The sequence below is a fragment of the Solanum dulcamara genome, chromosome 2 (genome assembly GCF_947179165.1).
Source record: "Solanum dulcamara chromosome 2, daSolDulc1.2, whole genome shotgun sequence".
NCBI classification, from domain to species: Eukaryota; Viridiplantae; Streptophyta; class Magnoliopsida; order Solanales; family Solanaceae; genus Solanum; species Solanum dulcamara.
Genome location: NC_077238.1, coordinates 2,334,773 through 2,354,096, shown reverse-complemented (window position 1 = coordinate 2,354,096; position 19,324 = coordinate 2,334,773). Strand labels below are relative to the sequence as shown.

Sequence of the window (19,324 nt, the reverse complement as noted above, 5' to 3'; positions counted from 1 at the left end):
TCTAACTATTAGATTTTTGTTGTTCAATTTTTATTGGTTGACAACAAAAAGCATTTAGGTATGAAATTGACAAAATCTTATATTATGTTCTTCAACTAATAAACTTTTTTACGAGTCGTGATACATCTTAATGAGATTGGGATGCTTGAATTGTGTTTTTAATTTCAAATTGCATATGTAAATTCTTTCACGTTTGGAACAAATGATCAGCCTTGGATCTCAAAGTGCTATCACCAATTGTAAAATCATGTTTTTGACTCACGTCTTTGAACTTAAAAGGTGAGAATCATTTTTAAAAAATAAAGGTGAGTTAGTGTGATAACCCTTATTCGCAAATCAATTTTCAACATTAATTATTATTTTTTTGAAAAAAATGACTTTAAACAACTTTTACATTTTTTGTTGAGATCCTCAATTTTTAAGTAGACACTCTTTACCATGAACGACCTTGACTTTTTAAGAATCTTGTGAATGTGTCGTAGGACTTATAGTTCGATTTTCCATGAATGAATTTGTGTATTCTTCAGTTTTGCTTTTGATAGAAATAGGAAACAAAATCTAGTTTATTTAAGAGTACTAGAACAGAGAAGAATAAGTATTGATTCACTTATTACTCAAAATATGCACAAAGTTGTAAGTTACCAAGGTTGTATAAAAAAAATGGAGACGTTGGTGGTGATCCTTCAATAGTTTTCTGTGCCATGAATTTTGCTTTCTCAAAATTAACCATAACATTTTTGTAGAAAATCTTTCTATGGACGGAAAGCCAAAGCTATATATAATGGCATGCAATGTGCCAATAGAGTTTTTTAATTCCGTTGAGCTCGAATTCAAGATATGATAGATTCTGAACCATTTTGTCATAATTCACATATTTTGATAATTCATGGTATTTAATTGTGCATTTAGTGTGTTTGGTATGAGGAGATATTATTTTTATGGAAACTAAGTAAGAAATTACTCTCTTCGTTTTAAAATAATTAAGTTTTGCATTTTACTTTTTAAGAATTAATTTAACTAAGGAAATGTAGAAGATAAATTGAATTAGACTAATCTTATATTCTAAAATTAAAATTTAGATATTTCGATTAAAAATTATATGAAAAATATTATAAGTTGTAATTCTTTTTACGTTAATATAACAAAAGAATATTTTGAACTATTAATGAAAGTTCACATAGTTTGATTATTGAAATAATTAAATGTGGCAGATAATTTATGATGGATTGAGTGAGTATTTTATTTTTGATATTAATACATAAGTAAATTTAAAAAATTATCTTTAAAATATGTATATATAATTTTAATACACTTTGTGAAGTTGGAGGTGGACTTCATTTCAGAACAGATTTGGAAGAAGTGTACTAGACGCATAAAAAAAGATTATATTTGATGTTTTAATTTATGTGACATAATTTAAATTAATATAATTTTATTAAAAATATAAAGATTTTTGAAGTATTAAAGTTATAATGTTTGTGTAATTATAAAATTTATGATATTAAATGTATCATAATATTTGTATAGCTTTAAAAAAGCTCTTTGGTAAATAACCAAAAAGTATACACTGAATTTATTTTTATTTAAATTCTTTTTAATAAATTAAAAAAATATATCACATGAATTATTAAAGTCGATGAAAGAGAACAAAAAGGGGTGAAAAGGGAGGTTGTCTTTAATTATTTCTTGCAGTGTTAGCAAAGGAAAGATCTTTTTGTGATAATTATGTTAATCACATATTTGTGTTGATTACTTATATCTTTTATGCAAAAATCTAATTTTTTGTAATATAAACGTTTCAAAAGTAAATTTTGTTACTTCATTACTAAATTAATTTTTTTTAAAAAGGAGTGTCCATAAACTACTTTACATGTCTTACAAGAATTTTAGGCACTCTTTTATCTTTTTTCTTACACTTAAGAATCATCACATATTTGTGTTGTGATTTTTTTTACTCGACTTGGATTAAATATACAGTAATATCTTAATAAAGACATTTCTAAATTCGGAAACATGTCCAATTTGGGAATCAAATACTATTTCAGCATTTAAAATAGTATTCACATTTTTTTTAAAAAAAAACTTTATAAACTTCTCTTCTATGCTACCTTTTCTTTCCAATCATCGGTTCTCGATTGTTGCTTGATTATCTATATTGATTGTGTTAAATTTTTATATTTTGAACGCATTAGTCCTTTTATTAATAGTTAATACTAATAAATAAATTGACGAATTTCACGATATTTAGATAGTTCTTGGAATAGCATATTCAAACGGAAACAATTCAAATTTCGAGAGGATGACCTTTGGAGAAGTATTTGTCAATCGTGAACATATGGCGGCTGAAAAGAAAGACGACTTCACCATCTTCTCTGATGTCAGTGAGAGCAATTATTTTTCTAGGTTATGCAATTATCTTCCGTAGGATGACATAATTCAAAAAAATAAATACTTAGATTTTTTTTTTACTTTTACTCCATTCTTTCTGGAGCACACTTTGAAATCTATATAAAATTGAGATCATCATTATAACAACATTATCATCTCTAACTCTATTATTTTTTTGTACAATTATTGGTTGATCAAATAATTATGGAAAACAAAAAAAAACAAAAAAAAATTACTTCATGTATTTTCGAATTTGTGATAACTGGTTAAATTGTTTTTCATTTTTTTTACATAAAATATAATTATTTGTATAATTTTTTTGTGGATTCAATCATGTATATATTTATTACAACAACAATATATAATTAATATAGTCTCATAAAATTAAGTTTTAAAAAAAAAATATACGTAGATGTTATTTCTTATTTTTATAAGATAAAAAATTTATTTCCGGTGGACCTCAACTCTATCAAACATTTTTACACGTACAAGAAAAATTAACTTTAATCAAAACACAAATCAAAGAAATTATTGGAGTAATTTACTATGTTTAATTGTAACAGTATTAAAAGAGTTACTAATATTATCATAATAAAATCATATTTTAATTTGAATAAATTTGGCCGACGTAATAAATGCCTTCTTCTCAATGGCGGTTTGCTCAAACGGAAAGCCGGTCTTAAAACGACGTCGTAACCCCGACATGCCACGTGGGTTCCTCTGACAGAGAATACAAAGCATTACGTACCTGTTAGCGGTTAGAATTGAAGTTAGGAGTTAGGACTAAATTAGTATATTTTTTTAGAAAAGACTTAATAATATATTTTTTTGTTCAATTATTAATAAATATTAATAAATTTAACTATTAATAGTTTCACTATTTATAATTTTTTATTAAATTTGGGATTGATACACTTAAGCTGAAGATTTTTCGAAAATAGCATATTCACTTTCATGAGATATTAATAAAATTTGTGTATACTCTATCCTTTTTATATTCTATTTTGTGAGATTTTACTAAATATATTGTTATTATTATTTTGTTGTTTTTGTTGCTCAAACATTCTGTTTTGATACCACAATGCTTTGTGTTATATTAAATTTGTGTTGTTACTTACTTATTTTTATTCTTCAACATTCTATTTTGATACCACAATTTGATTATACACACTATTTTTTGGAATTTTATGAAAAATTTACGATTGTTATATCGTAATTTGTAAATTAGGAATTTTTTTGATATCATACTACAATAACTAGAATTTCAGAAAAAAGATGTCATTTGTTTAATTAAAAATAAAAAAGAATATCAAAAATTTGAATGGTTGAAGCATCTACTTTCGAAATAACAAAAACAAAACAATGACTCAAATGGAAAAGTTAGAATCGAAAACAAGAATTTTCATTTCTTTCTCTCGTTCAAAAATCGTGCATGTGATTAACTTGATCAGATTAGAAGTTTCCAAAACACCATATATATCACTAAATAGAAAGCCGTTGAATAACCAGCTACACCTAATATATGAAATAGGTTCATAAAGATATTGTGTTCAACCTAAAATATAGTCACAAAAACTAAAATACCATATAAAAAATAAAAAAATCATATTAGGTAAATTTGATGCGATGATTCAATTGAGCAAGTGTTGGTAGGAAAAATATAAAATACGACCTGCTATATCAATTCAATTATCCTTACGAATGATTATAAGTACTTATTACTTAATAAAATTTATTTTTTATTTATTAAAAATAAAAATATTAAGTCGATAAGAATAAGAATAAAAGAAAAATAAAACTTTACTATAGTTAGAAGTGGGTACGAAAAACGATGAGATTTCTCGCGGGGAAGCACCGCCTGCATGACCCATTAAAATATTAATTAAATTTAAAAACTATTTTCTTTTTTTTCTCTTTCTTTATTTCTTTTTTTAATTAAAAACATTTTGCAGGTGTTGCAGATCTTGCCTCCCAATACATGAATTTTCTCTTTTTTTTTTCTTTATTAAAAAAATTAAATTAAATTAATATTAAAAAGTTTTTGATATTTTTCTCTTTCATCTTGTTGTATTATAAAAAGTCATAGAGCTTCTCCTTATTACCCTTCGTTACTCTTTGTCTAAAGACTGACCGTTTCTTCTTTATCTCTCTTTCTCTTTAATTATATAAATTATTCTTCTTAGGAAAATTCTCCTTTCAGAGGAACCTGTTTCTTCACTTTTCTGTACAGCTCGTTCAAGTAAGTTTTGATAATTTTCTCTCTCTTTATGAGTGCTGAGGTTTTTTTTTTGAGCTGATTTGAAAATGATTAAGTTATCTATACTACGGTGTTTCAATTTCGTTTTTTCGTTTTTTCGAGCTGATTTGAAAATGATTCGTGTCTCTATACTACGGAATTTCAGTTTTGTTGTGATTATCTGAGATGATTTGAAAACGAAACAATTTTTTGATTTTTTGTTAGTAGTTTCTATGATTTTGCTGAAGAAATTGTCTTTTTCGTGTGTTGTATGCTTTTTTGGGGAAAAAAATTGGTTGAGCTGATGTTTTGTTCTGCTTACAGCTGTTTTGAAAATGTTTCGTTTATCTATTCTAAGGTGTTTCAATTTTGTTACGATTATCTGAGCTGATTTTGTTTTTTCACAATTTTTTTGGTTCCTTTTTTTGTGTGATTTTGCTGAAGAAATTGCTTTTCGTGTGTTGCATGTGTTTCTGGAATTTGTTTTGCCTGAGATTCTATTACGATGCAAAGTATAGCGTGAAAGTACTAGTAAATATGTGGAAAAATCGAGTAATTGAGCTGTTTTCGAGCTAAAACCAATTAACTTTAGCTGATAGTCGATTAATTAATAGCTTTCTATGCTTGATTTGTTAAATTGAATTTTCGTCTGTTGCACTTACCGAATTTGTTGAAAATCAAAGAGGAAGCGTAGATCTATGAAGAAATTAAGATCATCTCTAGTTTTTCAGTCGAATACAGCTTTAATTTCTCCGCAAAATTTTTGTTTGATTTTTGCTCTAATTTCTGATTTTGCTGGCTGCTGCTTCTTCGTTTGTCTCAACGAAAAGGTCAAAAAGCTCTCGCATGCGTATCTCCGCCTCACGATTCCTTTAATCATTTGTCCAGATCTGTATAAATTTTATAATTAGTGGAGTAATTTACTCCAGATCTGCAAAAAAAAATTGTATGAGCTCTTACTTAAAATTCTTTTTTCCTTTCGAAACAGGCGATTTTTTTTCAATTAGATCTTGTTATCAAACTAGAGGGAAGATGAATCACTGTGCAATTCAACAAGGTGCTTTTGCTGCCTGTGAAGATATGTGGAGCTCCGTTTCTTCAATTTCTGATAAAAAGGACGCCGTTGTTTGCCCCAAGCCTCGGCGTATCGGACTTTTGAACGCTACCTTAAACGAACCTATCAGACCTCTCAGATGGCATGTTAGGTAACAATTTCTATCGCTGATTGCTTTAGTTTTTTGAAGCTTTCTGTTTTGATTTTCTATTTTCTTAATTTAATTTGTAATTTGCTTGTTCAACAGCCATCAGCAAGAGCTATGTGATTCAAGAGCTGGAGCTGATCTATTGGATATCATCCTTGCAAAGGTAGGTTTATTCATTGCTTTCCAATTACTATTTTATATAATATAATCGGTCCATATTACCCTCCCCAAATCACAACTACACTGGTATGTTGTTGTAATCGTAGTTTGTGGATGTGGAGTCCATCTATTTGACGAAAATTAAAAAAATCAATTATGATGCTCAAGTAAAATGAATGAAAAAAAGAGAACCTTTGTGTGGACGTATTGAAGAGGGCTTTTGTCCAAGTATGTGAGCAGCATGTACTTGTCGATGTAAGGTGTTAGATTGATGAATTTCATCTTATTCCGTAATTTGAGTGGCTTAAATTGAATTTTAATGTCTTGATCAACTTCTGAAAATGATTTTCAACAAACTTATCAGCTGTTTACAATTTTAGATAACTCGAACGGAATCTGGCCATATGAAACATATGCTGATTATTAATTCTGAAATATTTTACAGGGTACTGTTGGTGCGGATCAAGCATCTGCTGCACAGGTAGCTTCGTCGCCCCCATTTTTTTGTGGGTCACCGCCGAGCAGAGTATCTAACCCATTAATTCAAGATGCACGTTTTGGGGATGAGAAGGTCACCCCAGTTTCACCACGGGCAATTCCTATACCATCCGGACTGGCTTCGTCCCCATCAGCATCCACCAGGAAAGGTGGATGCGTGAGGGCGAATTTTGGTAACAATCCAGCCGTTAGAGTTGAGGGCTTCGATTGCCTCGATAGGGATCGCCGTAACTGCAGCATCCCTGCCCTGGCTTAATCGAACTTCTCGAAATCCACATTCCGACACTTAGAGAAAAGTAAATACAGAGGTAATTTGAAGTTTGCTTACACGAAGGAGAGTAATCAACCTTTGGTTTTTAGCATCAGCAGGAAGAGGAGGAGAAACAGGAATTTTGAACGTGGTAAAATGATCCTTTTGTCTAATGTAAATATGTTTAAAGGGTCTGTTTAGTGTCTGTAAGTAAAAATGAGAGTTGTGTTGTTATTAACCCAAGTAAATAATTATGAGATAAAATTAGGTGTTTTAGTAAAAGGTGGGTAAAAACCCTCTTGGAATGGTGTTGTAAGTATGAAGAAGTTGGATGGTTCAAAATTTTAGGATTTTGTGTCCATTTTGGAGTCGTTTAGAAATGTCAATATGGGCGGCTTTGATGAAGAGATTTGTCTTGAAAAAAAAGAAGGAAAAAACCTTTATTAGTTGAGTGGAGTCATGGTTGTAGTCAATTCACTTCTTTGTAAATATATTAAAAAAATATGTATAAATATCCTTTACGGCTTATATGATAAGATGATCATTTTGTTGCGTAATTTGCGTATGGTGATTTGATTTTTCTTCCATCACTTTCATTTCAAACGGTTGCATGCTGATGTTGTGGTGTGAATGATGATGCTTTGCTTGTTTTGCTACATGAAGGCCAGTAAATTATTGGTTGGAAATGGACTGTGGGACATTTTGATTTTTTTTCTTTGATTTTTACCTTGAAATCTTCAATTATTTGTGCCATTTTTTTTTAAAAAAATCATTCCAAATTCTACCTAAATTTAGGTTGACAGCTAGTAGATATTTAGTAGGAATTTGGATATGAGTAGGTTGAAATTTAATTTTTTAAAAAAAATTGATGTTGAAATTGGAAAAGGATATTAAAAAATCTGTAGTTGTGTTTCATTTAAATCAGAAGTTATAGCTAATAAGCAAGAGCATAAAAACTTAACAAATTTCAAATTTCATGTTTGATCACCTGACTATTTAAGTTTCCTAGTGGGTGGTGTTATTGGCAAAATGTTGGTGTTACTCTTGTTTAGTCCCCTTCATTTCGGAAGCAGTTTCTGTTAACAATTTTTCTCTTGGATGCAGTTTTATTTATTAACTCAGAAACTTACCATCAATTGAAAGTCGTGTTTAATCATGATTCTGATTTAATCACCTCAGCTTCCTTGTAGATCATGTCCATAGGCAGTAGGTTGACATTACCAATAGAAAACGGAGGAAACTTTACGAACAACAAAGAAAAAGATTAAATAAAGAGATTAGCGAATACAGGGGGCAATGTTTATTCCATTTTCAGATTTTCATTAAATTCCAAAAGGTTTGAATCTGGACCATTAGATTATTAAAATACAATTAATTAGGCTCAAAATAAATTCAAGCTAGGAAAAAGGGGTTCAGATTCTCAAATCATTGAAAGAATATTAATTAAAGGTCAAAAAAAAGATATAAAAGGTGAAATTCGTTGAGAATAAAAGGCTAGTTACTGGGTAAAAATCCCCAAAAAGTAAATGTGGAATAAAACTTTTGTTTAAAGCATTGATCCTGGCAATACATTTGGTGATTGCGACTCCCAATATATTAGCTCATCTTATTTACGCTATTTATTTTACATTTAATAAGAAACATTCATAATTATAAAAATAATTGAATTGCTCAAAATTCAAAATAGATGTTTGAAACTTTTTTTATATTTGTCCTTTCATTTATTAAAATTTTATATTTTCTAGAAAATAAATCACACATTTATAATTTTACAAAAGGTAATAGTGAAAAATATGGTTCAAATTATATCCTTAAATATTTTTTCTTAATATATGTGCATTGCCTCACAAATTCACTTAATATGGAATGGAGGAAGTAATTTTATCTCCTCACAAACCTTATAATATATTTAAGATTAAAATAACAATAATAAAATACTCAATGTAATCTCACAAATAAAATTAACGATAACAGAATAAGATGTACATAGAACTTAATCCCTATATTTACGAAAAAAAGGAGTTCTTTCCAATAGACTATACATTTCAGATTACAATAACAATAGCATACTCAATATAATTTAAAAAATAGAGTCTGAAAAGGATAGTTTATATCCAAATATGACTCCTACCGAGGGGGTAGAAAGACTGAGTCGGTTCAACAAAATATATCAGGAGTGAATAAATCGAGATAAAATATACTTTAAATTACAAAATTTAATTTTTTTCTTTAAAATTTCATATTAAGTTTAAATTATGTCACATGAATTACAATGAGGAAAATATATACTTATATATGCTTTTTAAAAAGGTAATAATTGTGGGCGTTGAAGTCAAAAGACAACTCAGGTGTGTGTTTCCATAGGAATTTCAAACAAAAGCAATAAAGTCAAATGGGTTGTAGCTTTTTTGTGTTTACAACTAAGGCATTATCAAATTGACCAGTTCCAATAAAGACAGAGAATCTCCTAGTCCCAACATATTAAGCAACAGCTGCACATTAGAACAAATTTAAAATAAACTTTTAAAAAGTAAAGTATTAGCATCGTATTAAGGATTGAAAACATATTTGGACACAACACACTAATTTATGTTAATTAAAAATATATGTACACAAACTTTATATAGTATTCTCCGTTTGCTTTTGAGTGATTTTACTCTAGCTTTTCTATAAAAAATAAAAAAATAAAGAATTGGTCCAATAAGTGACCCAAGAAGATATTACTCCACAATCAGTCCGTTTTAATTTATTTGTCTTATTTTTAAAAGAATTTTTTTACAAAACAAATATTCACTTTATTTTTTGACAACCATTTAATTTCAATTCTCCATGTGACATGTTTAAAACTACAAAATTAAAGATATGTCTTCTAATGAACTCAGTAACTTTTTCTTTATTAACTATGCATAAATATTTAATTCCAAACATAGTAACTAAAACTAACTATGCATTCGATAGCAGATTTAGAACCCATAAACTTCAAACCTTGATTTCACTTATTTTACATAGGTTGAGTAGCCCTCCAAAATCTTTTGATAGTTTTGAACATGCAGGGTTGATACTTGATAATGATGCTTTTGGATTATTTCATGTTATGTATATATTTGGAATCATTTAGCAACTTATGACTTAAATAGTGATATAGTTGCATGAGGTAGAAATTAGCTAAAACTAGCTTATCAGTTTGGTTACATCATGTTTAATAAAATTATAAAGTTGTTATTTTCAAGTGCTTATAGCCAATTAATACTCATTATACCAAATACATATATTTTTAACAAATTATTTGAGAAAGACAGAAGCAAAAATAGTCAAAGGTGGCTGACAAGGTCGTCAACTTATTTCTATTATCCCCACCCCTTTATTTTACGACACTATATGTGATTCCATAAATGAAGTCTGAGGAGGGTAAACGCAAATCTTATCCTTACTTGTACAGGTAGAGAGGTTACTTGAAGCATGATTGCAAGGAAATAAGACAGGAAAATATCAGGTACAAAGAAAATGAAACAACTGAGAGTAAAACACTTGATTACTAAATTCTACTTCTGATAAGTTGAGAAGAGATGGAGCTAGGCCCCTTTATCTCCCACCTAAAGCGCGACAACACTCGATTACTTACTAATCTTCTTCCCTAATCCGCACCCTTTTAGTTTATCATTAATTTGTTGAGAAAGAGAAATGAAATGAGGATGCCCCCCACCCCTTGGTGAGTTGCCTCTTTCTCACTAAGAATCTCAAGTATATAGTAGACAGAAACTAGATGCTCAGAAGTAAGATCCTAAGAAAAACAAATTAATTTCACACCAAGGATATACCATATGGCATTTAAAACATAGCATATAATGTGGAATATACTTTACCCTACCGCAAAAATAGAAAGGTTGTTTCCGGTAGACCCTTGGCTTAGTATGCAGTATCATGCCCTGAAAAGGTACCTAAAGAACAATCAAGATGCATGCTTTACTTATTTTACTTTCTGGCTCTTTAGTGTGCAAAACCCTGTTTGAGTTCGTTCATTTTGTTCAGCGTGCACAAAGAAGTGTGGATGTGGAGAACTACATACCCAAAATGTCCACTTAGAAGAACCAGCAAAACGCTTATTTGCTTTAATCTGCATGGTGAGGAAAAAACATGTTTTAGGATAAAGCAATTACAACAACATATCCAGTGAAATCAGCAAGTGGGGTTTGGGAAGGGTAGAGCGTACGTAGACCTTATCCCCCAACCTCGCGGAGGTAGAGAGATTATTATTGGATAATCCAATTGAAACACAACAAAAAAAAAATCACACAAGCATATGATGAGTTACGATCTTCCTCCCCCCTCTGTAAAGCCCGATAAAGGCTAGCATTCGATCATAATATCATTGCTTAGAAATTACATCTTCAGGCATGCTTTAGCCATAAAGCCTTTTATTGCAGCAGTACTAAAGAAACACAAGTTTAGACTCTTACCACCTATGTTGCTTGGACTCTTCAAAAATGTCACTGGGGGCCTGTCGAATCCTTCAAAAGTAGTACATGTTTGGAGAATCCAACACAAGTGCAACAACATTTATGAAGAGTCTGAGCAACTTAGCTTACCACCCGTGATTCATCAAACTTCCCATGTCGCAGACTTGTTTTCCAAAATGTATAAGGCCTGGAAAGAAATGCAAAAATGTCAAAACATTTGAAGATATACGGAGATTTCAAGCTGAATTACCACAAGGAATTGTAAATTTCAAGTACTGGCACACCTAGGTTCCAACTAGAATCACGGCACCTGCAGCAGCCAGGGACTTAGCAATAGCCCACTGATATCCAGTATCATCAGCTACACCAGCTATAAAAACCCTTTTACTTGCAAACAGTGTTTACAGTTTTCTCAAAAGATAGGGCTGAATGGACAGAGATTCCAAATTTGGATGCATTAAAAAAATAGATACAAGAAATTAATACAACATTCCTAAGTGTAATCCCACAAAGTGGGGTTTGGAGATGATAGAGTGTACGCAGACCTTACCCCTATTTCAGAGGTAGAGTTTGTTTCCGATAGACCCTTGTCTCAAGAAAAATAGTTCAAAACAATTCTGAAAAAATAATGAAGTACAAGAAACAAAAGATAGTAACAAAACAGTACTACAACAGAATCATATGATAGCCGAAGTACAAGAAACAATAAATAGTAACAAAAATCAAAGTACAAGAAACAATAAATAGTAACAAAAATCAAAGGACAAGAAACTATAAGTGCAATACTACAACTACTAGTATGGACGAATAACAAGACAATGCACTTCTACCTAGAACCTTCTACCCTAATTCGTGTCCTCCACAACCTCCTATCTTAGGTCATGTCCTCAGTACACATACATATCTTAACTGGCAGGAAAAAGGAAGAAAATAGTTGTATCACTTCAAATAATTTAAAAACAATAGGCAATCACTGCCTGACTCATAATTAATAGAAAATTTAAAGTCATCAAAGCATCTTGAAAGAAGAATTTTTCAAGGACGACTTGAAAATAAGCCCTGAATCATAGTTTCCAGCTTTCCAAAACTAGCGACAAAGAGGTGCTGGACATATTGGTGACATTGAAAGACCAGGGGATTACTGTCTGCATTATCACCTCCATGCCTCTTAACACCACCTAAACTTGTTTAATTTTCAGCAGGGTACAAAGAGACAAGATGGAAGTTACAATTTGTACATCTAGAATTTCATCAAGAGGGACAAGGTCTACTAAAGACTATTTTTTCAATTAGTAATGAGCATTATATAGGGCATAAAGCAGGAAAACATAAAATAACCAGTTCAGCTAACCAATTGCTGGAGCCAGAAATCCTAACAAAGGAATTCAAAGAAATGAAAAGATACTATACCTACAAAATTCTTTTATGTTAAGGGATTCAACAGTTATATATATATATATATATATATATATATATATATATATATATATATATATATATATATATACAAAAGAACATATATATTTTTACACTACTAGCACACTGTAATTTCTGGATGAAGGGTATTCAATTGAACCTGCTTCCTTACTTACCGTTAGCTCCACCACTGCAGCCAGCCTTTCAATTCAACAAGCATTAAAACTTTATTTACTTTCACATGAATTTAATATAGCACAAAAAATAAATTAAGACATGTCAAGGAATAGCAGACCATAAAAATATTGTTTGTAGCTCAGTTTGTCATATTTTGAAGACGAGAGGATGTATTTGTTGTTTTATGGTTTTTCAAATAAACTCATTCTCACATGAAAGGGTAAGGAAAGAACCAACTGACAACTTCACTACTCAAACATACAGACTGACTTCATAACTTATTGAGCAGCACGGTCGAAAGCCGTTAAATTCCTTCACCTATTCTTTGAACTTCCAGCCTTATGATTGATTATGGAACTAATGTCGGGAACCATTGGACATTCCATACTTGACTCCCAAGTCAAACTTGGCCGCAAATGCTAAAGTTGACTGAAGAGCCTTTTGAATTGAGCTCGGTGTATTTGCAAGCAACGGTGCCTTTGAGGAGCTGGCAATTTCCGCATTGCACTTTTGTGCGGACTGGATTAAGGACTGCCCAGCTGGAAATAAAGAACTCAACTGCCTAAACGGCATTTCACTGGAAGTTGTATTTGGTGCATTATGTCTCCTCTGAATGGGTGATGAAGCACTGAGACACTCATTAGGATGCGATCTATCTTCTACTGCTTTGTCAACTGACAGGAAGTTTACACCCCGAGGTACAGAACCAGGAGGGGTTCTAGTCGACATTTGATTGATGCTCCCTAACTTGGCTTTCATGTCAACCAACTGCAATTTATCAACTCCATAATCCATATTAAGCATGCCTGACAATGTGTCACCACTGGGCTCAGACGAAGGTGCTCGGCCAAAGGACAAGAAGTTTATTCCTTGTGGTGTCCTCATAGATGCTCCTTTCATAAATCCATTCGGTTTCTGAATATTGTCAACATCATCTGCCTTAGAGGATAAACCAACTTCTTCATGCTTTATGGCATCACCTTGCAAAGACTTCCCACGAGATAAGAACGTGATACCTTTGGGTGTTAATGCAGCTGGCTTTCGCACATGCTCTAATACAGTTCGCTCAGTGCTATTACTGGGAACAAGCCCAGTTGAACTAGATGTGGAGTTAACGTCTCTGTGCGACATTCCATTTGTGTTTACTTGAATCAAAGAGTTTGAAGCAATAGGACTTGTAACTGCCTCTGTCTTAGCAGTTACCTGATATAAGCCAGTGAGACAAGAAGTTAAATATCTTGAGATATAGAGGAAAACGCACATCCAAACACATATCCAATGAAATCCCACTAAGTGTGGTCTGGGGAGGGTAGAGTGTAAGCAGACCTTACCACTACCTCAAAGAGGTAGAGAGGTTGCTTCCAAAAAACGCGCATTCAAAGATGTAAGAAAATAAAAAATTGTGCACAACTGAGAAATTAGAAAAGTTAAAAGTTGAATCGCAGGGAGGAAGATACCTCATGTGAAAATAAACACCTAGAACCTCTGTTGCAAAACCCTTGGGATGCATATTTTTCGCACGGATACTTGGAGAGTTGATGATCGAACGGGCAGTCATCACCTTTCATGCAAGTCTGACGTGCAAAATGACAACATGGCTGAAGAGGAAAGATCTTTATAAAAGTTAGAAGCCAGAACATAGGTAGAAGCATGGATGTTAGGCTACACGATAGAAACAAATACTTGTAAAACCAACAACGGATACTTTTAGAGGAAAGGAGATATTAAATTTTTGTTCCTTTTCTGAACAATTTGGCAGTGCTGCAAATCAAAAATCATAAAATGGAACTTAAAACAGCAAGTAAGATTTTTCTTAGACGCTATGAAAGGAGGCAGGAGCCTCAAAACTGCTGCAAAATTTTTATGCCTTGGTGAGTTGCTTTCTCTATAAGAAACTAAGCATATAGAAGACAGAAAATAAATACTTAGACACTCAGATCTAGCTCTACAATCTGAAATTGACATGTGTACTAATTTTAATCAACACAAACGCTACAACTTACATAATTTAAAGCATAGCCTAAAATGTGGAATATGCGTACATAGTAAGGTCCCACCCCCCACCACCCCGATTTAAGTTGTTAATTCCAGACGGAAGGGAGCAGATATAACTTTTATGGGGTTGACCTACATGATTATTTCTAGTTCTATGTCTCGTTATGACAAAGTTATCAAAAAAAAAAAAGATTTCAGAATATGGTGATGATTGGAGTGCTAGTAAACATTCCAACTCACTGGTTGCTATTTCAAATTGACTATTTCCAACTCTCAATTCGGTAGTAAGGTAAGCAGTAGCATAGCAGCAGGACTCAAAAATTCCCAGCATCGCCAACAGCTTGCAACAATATGGTAAAATAAAATAAAAGCAGCAAAAACAGACCTTTGACTTTGTCAAGGGGATGGTATCATGAGAAAAATTGCATTTCTCACCCTGTCAGAAGATAAATGAAAAAGGTCAGATCTCCAAAACATTGAAAGATTTGCTAAATCATATTACCCTATATTATACAATTCTGAATTACCTCTAAGCATCTTCCCTTACGATAATGGAGGCAATATTTCACGACTTTTGGTTTCATCACTGGTGGAAGCTTCAGCCTTTTAACTCCAAGCTTTATTCTCTCTTCAGCACGTTTAAGTCTGTCCTTGGCCTACAATATATACAAGTTCCTTTGTTAATAGAGGCATACTAAAGAATGAACAACTTGATCCTATAAAATCTGAGCATAAGCATATCATTCTACCAGATTTAACATCCGCATTCAGTAAAGGGATGATTAACTCATTTACAATTTTAATGAAAACGAAGAGAGAACGAAATGGTGCACCTTTTTCTTTGCTTTGCTTTCCATGGTTAGAGGACCTCGCTTCTTTTCATTTTTACCAATATTCTCATTCTGTCACAAGATGAACAAAATCAAATATAACAATAGTCGCAGCTGATGAAACATAGAAAGTCAGACTCATGTCTGACAAATTTAAAACTATACTGTATCCATCTACATTATCGTACTGACTTGCAGACACAAACATGACTTTGAATGTTCAATACATTAAAAATAGATGATTATAAATTTTGCATTTCTGGTGTAATAGTATTGTGGAAAATTTGGATCAATACATGGATTTTCTAGAGGAGTTAGGTGACTCATAGAAGTATGTTTCATATCTGCAGCTGGAGTACTGTAACAGTACCACCTTGGTACAATAGAAGTTTACCTTATCAAATAAATGCTCATTAAAAGACTATAACATTATGAAAAATTTCAATAACAGAAATCCAATTTCTACTTTGTCCATTTCCTTCCATCCTCAGATCAAGCAAGAAAATTGGAAAATGCACTATATTCGAAGTATGCAGATGTGGCATTAGTAACTTTAGATAAACATATACAAAGTATGCAGATGCAGCATCAGTAACTTTAGAAACCTACTAAAGTCCTTGCTACCATTTCCTCCTTTTCTGGAGGGGGGAGGAGGAGAATGCATTATAGTCAAGTCTTGATGATTTTGATAATAGTCAATAAGCATGGTAAAAGGACTGGACATTTTATGCATTTATGACATTGATTAAAGGTCAGATTTCTTTTTCCGATTTTGGGAATGTCTATAATTGGGAATAGCCACATAAAAAGTGCATATGGGCATATATGAAGTTTCACTCATTGAAACAGAGAGTGAGCTATGTTCAATAGCAGATTGGAAATAGTTTTACAGATGCATGAGAATGTACCAAGTCCAAGATAAGCAAGATAGCTGGACAGGTTTTTTAATAACCATATCAAGCAAACTAACAACTTTTCAGCTGATTATACGAGAGAAGACACGCATTTATGGTGAAGTAAAGAAGAACCATCGCTGGAAGAAGTCAGAATATTGCTAAGAAGGTAATCACCTATTGCATCCTAACACTGGGAAAACTGAAAAGAAAATGAATTAACCAGAACAGACTTGAAAGTAGCACATAATGGAAAGTGCAATAGTTAGAACATAAATTAAGTGCTAACAAATAGAAAGATGTGATCATACCTCAGCATCAACTTTTACGTGTTTTCTTTTTTTTGCATTTACACCGGAGGTTGAGTCAAATTGAGAACCAGCAGGATGATCTAACTTCACGTCTCTACCTATTTTCTTAGCATCATTCTCACCATCCAAAATGGTATCATACACACAAACCTTTCTGGTCTCGACGTCCTTTGAGCAGAAAACCTTTTGAGTATTATCTTGCGGCTCTTCTCTTAATTTTCTTATGAACTCTCCCCCAACAAAGGTGTTATCCTCATCAACTACATTAACGGATGAAGAGGCATAAGCATCCTTCCTCTGTGGTGCATTAACGTGAACATCAAAAGCAAACTCTTCTCTTCCGAAAATGTCAGCAGGAGACTCATTTGCTTCATCCTTCTTCTCATTCCCAACATCATTAAGAATGTTATAATCTGATTCATCAAAAACCATGAAATCTCCGAAAGCTTCCCCTTCCTCCATCTGTTCATTCATAGGAACATGGACAGACGAATCTGTTGCTCCAGCAGAAGATATCAATGTTTCCAACTCCACCTCTTTTACCCGCAATCCATGCTTCATTTCTTCTGACAAATGTGTCTCAGAAACATCCATTTTCGCTCCAGAGAGCTCTGCAGGTTGCGAGAAATCAGCAATTGCATCCGCCCCAAAACAAGATTCTATTGCTGCACTGACATCATGAATACTGGGTTCTTTGTCTAATTCTACCTGTCTGACAGGATCAGGTTCCTTCACCTCCGATTCCTGAGTGCTGCACCTATTCCCGGGTTCCTTGACCATTTGATAGTTACAACCAAGAGCTTTGTCTACCAAACAATTCATATCAATTATATCATTTGTTATAAAATCACCTCTATTGCCTTCTATTGCATCACTTGTATGATTTGACAGATCTGAATTTACTTGTATTTGTGCACCAGTAAAATCTCCACATCCATAATAAGAGTTCCCTTCATTTCCATCACCAGAACCCTGTTGCACTACCAGATTGTCAGACTCATTATGAGCAGGACCAGTAACTAACAAATTCTCAGACCTGATGAGATGATGATCAACCGATTCGCCGACTTCATTTTCTTTTCCCAGTTTACTGCTGCCATTGTCATCTGTAAATTAAAATGGCTTCGTCAATACCAACATGCTAATATAACTACAATTTTTATTTAGTTTCTTCTTAGATTTAAGTCAAGCTGTAATTATAAACTAGAGTGGGAACCATCATTGTGTGTATATATATTGTACACATGTAACCATACGATTATCGGAAGCATATGTAACATCACAACAACACACATTGAGATAAATTTGTTGCATGTAAGATACCAAAAGGAGGGAAAAGACACTCACACTCAGAAGCTAAGACAAACAACAATTAAAACTAAAACAAATTAATAGATTTAATAGGCTATATTCCATTCTATCAACAAAAACATACCTGATGTGATCCCATAAGTGAGGTTTAGGGAGGGTAGGATGTAAGCAAACCTTACCACTACCTTTGTGAGGTAGAGAGGTTGTTCCGAGTAGACCCTCGGCTCAAAAGAAAAGTATCCAATGCAGGATTGTAAGAAAAGAGGCAGCAAAATAGCAAAATGTAAATCAAATGTAGCAGCAGATAGTAACACATATCGAAGAATAGGAAACTACGTGATAACTGAATACTACTGCTAAAAGGAAAAGAAGAGAGGAGGAGACTAGTCTCCTCCCTCTCCCACACAAAGTGGGACAACTCTCAGCAACCTACTAACTCTCTAGGCTAACCCTCGACCACTGTATCTTTCTATTTAAGGTCATATAGCTACTAACTCTCTAGTCTAATTCCTATTTAAGGTCATGTCCTCAATCATGTTGAATTTGTATCATGTTCTATCTAACCACCACCCCTAGATTTTCTTCGGCCTACCTCTACCTCTTCTAACTCCTACTACAACCAATCTCTCACACCACCTCTTCACGTGTCTGTATCATCTCACTCTCAACCTCACTTCCCTCATATTGTGTTCCACTGATGTCACTCCCACCTTGTCTAGTATAATTTCATTCCTAATCATATCTCTCCTCCGAGTATGCCCACACATCCATCTGAACATCGTCATCTCCACTACCTTCATCTTATGGACGTGTGACGAGCCAAAACTCTGCTTCATACAGCTATATTTGTCATCCCATTCTATCGTCATCTCAAATTGGATAGATAAGCATATAAATTCATAGTTGAAGTTCCATTTTCTACTAATTCACGCAAATAAGATAAAATTTTAGTAAATTACCTAGTTTTTGTTTATCAATGGTAGAGTCTGTGCTGGGGCAATTTGATAGAATCTGAAGCAGCATACTGTAGGTTTTACTCATGAGTAGTCGGCGGCGAGGAGGTAAAGGGTAGGGGTTCTGCAAGGGTTTTAGGGCGCCGATATGCGAATTCTCCATTGTTGATCAAAAACACACAGGCGCGCTGATATTTCGCCGCTCAAACAGAGTACAATTCTGCTGATTGAATTGAATCCATCGAATT

The 19,324-nt window shown here is 32.7% G+C and overlaps 2 protein-coding genes and 1 long non-coding RNA gene across 5 annotated transcripts; 1 reads left to right on the top strand and 2 right to left on the bottom strand.

The window, feature by feature from the left end:
* Window positions 1-4,507: 4,507 nt before the first annotated feature.
* LOC129879960 (uncharacterized) lies at window positions 4,508-7,261 on the top strand. The gene is made up of 4 exons (XM_055953722.1): window positions 4,508-4,627; window positions 5,613-5,829; window positions 5,926-5,989; window positions 6,431-7,261. Exons 2-4 carry the CDS (start codon window positions 5,657-5,659, stop codon window positions 6,737-6,739), a joined length of 546 nt encoding a protein of 181 aa, XP_055809697.1. The 5' UTR covers window positions 4,508-4,627; window positions 5,613-5,656; the 3' UTR covers window positions 6,740-7,261.
* A 2,986-nt stretch (window positions 7,262-10,247) lies between these two features.
* LOC129879959 (uncharacterized) lies at window positions 10,248-12,605 on the bottom strand. 2 transcript variants are annotated; one of them, XR_008765309.1, is made up of 4 exons: window positions 11,741-12,605; window positions 11,475-11,615; window positions 11,191-11,377; window positions 10,248-10,847 (listed from the first exon to the last, which is right to left on the bottom strand). It is a non-coding gene; the product is annotated as an uncharacterized LOC129879959 (long non-coding RNA). The 2 variants fall into 2 exon arrangements; XR_008765308.1 differs by having other exon boundaries at window positions 11,475-12,605.
* A 306-nt stretch (window positions 12,606-12,911) lies between these two features.
* Window positions 12,912-19,324, bottom strand: LOC129879958 (zinc finger CCCH domain-containing protein 65). 2 transcript variants are annotated; one of them, XM_055953720.1, is made up of 7 exons: window positions 19,083-19,324; window positions 16,813-17,918; window positions 15,612-15,680; window positions 15,306-15,434; window positions 15,164-15,214; window positions 14,241-14,381; window positions 12,912-13,986 (listed from the first exon to the last, which is right to left on the bottom strand). In XM_055953720.1, the coding sequence occupies exons 1-7, from the start codon at window positions 19,237-19,239 to the stop codon at window positions 13,141-13,143; spliced, it is 2,499 nt and encodes an 832-aa protein (XP_055809695.1). In that variant the 5' UTR covers window positions 19,240-19,324; the 3' UTR covers window positions 12,912-13,140. The 2 variants fall into 2 exon arrangements, with proteins under 2 accessions (XP_055809695.1, XP_055809696.1); XM_055953721.1 differs by lacking the exon at window positions 19,083-19,324 and having other exon boundaries at window positions 16,813-17,784; window positions 17,849-17,920.

What these genes read in the sequence shown, in the direction of transcription:
- LOC129879960 (XM_055953722.1), top strand. Translation starts at nt 5,657, where the DNA reads ATGAATCACTGTGCAATTCAACAAGGTGCTTTTGCTGCCTGTGAAGAT. An exon ending in CCTCTCAGATGGCATGTTAG is followed by an intron (nt 5,830 to 5,925) that starts GTAACAATTTCT and finishes CTTGTTCAACAG; the next exon opens with CCATCAGCAAGAGCTATGTG. An exon ending in TGGATATCATCCTTGCAAAG is followed by an intron (nt 5,990 to 6,430) that starts GTAGGTTTATTC and finishes AATATTTTACAG; the next exon opens with GGTACTGTTGGTGCGGATCA.
- LOC129879958 (XM_055953720.1), bottom strand. Translation starts at nt 19,239, where the DNA reads ATGGAGAATTCGCATATCGGCGCCCTAAAACCCTTGCAGAACCCCTAC. An exon ending in AAAGCAAAGCAAAGAAAAAG is followed by an intron (nt 15,435 to 15,611) that starts GTGCACCATTTC and finishes TATATATTGTAG; the next exon opens with GCCAAGGACAGACTTAAACG. An exon ending in TCCCCTTGACAAAGTCAAAG is followed by an intron (nt 14,382 to 15,163) that starts GTCTGTTTTTGC and finishes TTTCCTCTTCAG; the next exon opens with CCATGTTGTCATTTTGCACG.